A 2,500-nucleotide genomic window follows, 5' to 3' on the forward strand; every position below is an offset into this window, starting at 1 on the left:
CCCCTTACCGGATGCCACCGCGCGACACCAGATAATCAGCCAGCTGCTCTCACAGCACAACTACTGCCTCAGCGACAAAGAGGTTACGCTGCTCGTTCAGCGGACAGACGGCTTCTCCGGGCTGGATGTGGTCCGACTTTGCCAGGAAGCCCTGGTCGGTCCTCTCCATGGCATGCCTGGCGCAGACCTTTCCGGAATGATACCAGGTCAGATGAGACCGGTATCATATCAAGACTTTGAGAATGTGTTTTGCAAAATCCAGCCCAGCATATCACAGAAAGAACTTGATACATACACTGAATGGAATAAGATGTTTGGCTGTAGCCAGTAAAGAGCAAGGGGGTAACTAAATCAGTGGGGTGACCTCCCCTACTCTAAGAGGGGATACAATTCAGAATTCTTTGGGTGACACATGCAGTTAAAAAGTGCGGTTATTACAAATGTAGATGACCCCAAAAGAAGAACCTGAAGGACGGTCAGATAGAGTTGAATGATGCATGGCTGTACTTAAGTCAAGGTCTGGCCCTTTGCACATAATCCAGACAGAGAAATACTGTTTTCTGGGCTCAGTACTGCAGACGCAGAGCTCCCCTTACCGAGGAACTCTGTAAGTGAGGACAAACTTCTTTGTGTGTAAATATCATTCTGCTGTTTTTGAGATTCTGTTGCTATGAAGTGCCTGAAGTGGTGCTTTATTGATTTGTATTTGGATTTGTTTGCCTCACCATCTACATTGGTGGCATGTGCTAATATAGAGAGCTTTAACATGATGAAACTAAAACAGACATGTTCTGCTTTTTCGTTCTTCTCCTTGTTTTCGACACTTCTTTCGAAAGAACAACAGTATTCCTCAATCAAGTCTGACCTATGAAAGGGCAGGAGAAGGTCCATGTTGTACTTTGAATCTGGATCCTAATTTATAAAATTCATTTGTGTTTGATTTTCTTCAAAATCTCAGGAAAGTGATTGTGATTTGTACAGTACCTCAAAAAAAAAAAAAGGATTATGTTATAGCACTACGTACTGCTGACAAAACTGAGTTTGGCTTCTGATTTGCTTCTTCTAAAACTCTAGGTTTACCTCGACCAGTTAAAAAAAAATGAAAAGGATATGACTATGAATGTAACCAGAACATTTCTGGGAAGTTTGGGAGAAGAGTTTGAAGAGTTTCTGTTTTTTTTTTTTTATTCTTATTGCTCTTTCTAAATTACATTTAAATTCCAATGTAGATATTGCTTTAAGTTTCGAAAGCAGAATTGTGCGCCAGTATTGACTACAGCACGTGTTCCTCCCTGCATAGCACAGTTCAGACTCGCGAACGCTCTATTAAGACAGGCACTAAGGTGTATATTAGGGATGGTCAGAAACCATGTCCACATCAGAATATGCAGTAGATGCCAGTATTTGTGTGGTCGAATAGAGTTGGGGCTGTACCAAAACGTTACAAAGAGGCTACCAGATTCTTGAAGTGGAAACATTTTCACATATATTCTGTTTTTTTGTTTTTTTTTTGGACTCTGTCCTGCTGCTGTATCGTGTTGGTGTAAAGATACCTGAAGGATCATGTGTACCCTGCGTTCTGTTCTACCTCAGTTTAGCACTATTTTCTCCGCAACTAGAACAGAAAGATGAGAGCTTTGTGTCTTTTAACCTCTTTGGGTTTGCTCCGCTATGAAGCCTCCGTTAAGAACAAGCTGCCTTTTTTGTTTTCTCCAAAAGATTGAAACAACAAATGTTTGTCTCATGCTACCTGTGCAATTCTTCTGCTAAGAGAGCCCTGATGACTAAACACCCCCTTTGTGTAAAAAGCACGCATCATTGATGGGGTCTCTTTGGGACACTTATTGGGGCCGTTTTGCCTAAAGCCAGAAACATAACCTACAAAAGTACACAAGTGCCCCTAACAATGCAAGTTTGAAGATTTTAAGTAATCCGTTCTAAGATGCAAAGTATACAGAGATACTTAAATAAGCATCATCATGTTTGTAAACTACTATAATGATGACATAAAATGTATAGTCTTATTTAGCAAGTCTACATTTTCATTTGTAGACAGTTGAAGGATATTATATCACCCCCTAGAGGATTGGAGTCTACCATCACTACACACAGTGTTTTGATTATTATTATTATGCATTAGTATACTTGCGTACGTTATGTTTCTGGCTCGAGGTAGCACAGGATGTTGGTAACTAAGAGGAAACCTTGTGTTTGAATGTACTTTTGGTTCATTTCTTGATATGTTTACTTTCTCAGCTCATTTCAGTCAGCTTTTTAATGTCTAGCACTAGAATTTCTATTTGTTCCCTTTGTCAGTCATTATTCTGACTTGTGTCCCAAATATTGGAGAAGATGCACACTCTGTTTTCACCTTTTTGTTAGTCCACTGCAGTGTACTTTGACATTATTTTTGAGGTGCTTATTTGCGTTTGGAGTCACCACACCTCCAATACATCTGTGTGCGCGTGCGTGCGTGTGTGTGTGTATATATATATATGAC

General features: G+C 40.3%; 2 protein-coding genes across 3 annotated transcripts in view; both read left to right on the forward strand.

The window, feature by feature from the left end:
- fign (fidgetin) overlaps window positions 1–1,016 on the forward strand; it is a 142,941-nt gene extending 141,925 nt beyond the window's left edge. The window contains 1 exon segment of one of the 2 annotated variants that reach the window (NM_001020575.1): window positions 1–1,016. This exon segment is cut by the window's left edge and continues 1,888 nt beyond it. In NM_001020575.1, the coding sequence (NP_001018411.1) occupies window positions 1–331 (331 nt within the window). In that variant the 3' untranslated portion in view covers window positions 332–1,016. 2 annotated transcript variants of the gene reach the window in all.
- The window catches only part of ifih1 (interferon induced with helicase C domain 1), a 751,550-nt gene that overhangs the window by 249,336 nt on the left and 499,714 nt on the right, over window positions 1–2,500 (forward strand). The gene's annotated exons all lie outside the window — the stretch shown is intronic.

The sequence above is a fragment of the Danio rerio genome, chromosome 9 (assembly GCF_052040795.2).
Source record: "Danio rerio strain M-AB ecotype USA chromosome 9, GRCz13ab, whole genome shotgun sequence".
NCBI lineage: Eukaryota > Metazoa > Chordata > Actinopteri > Cypriniformes > Danionidae > Danio > Danio rerio.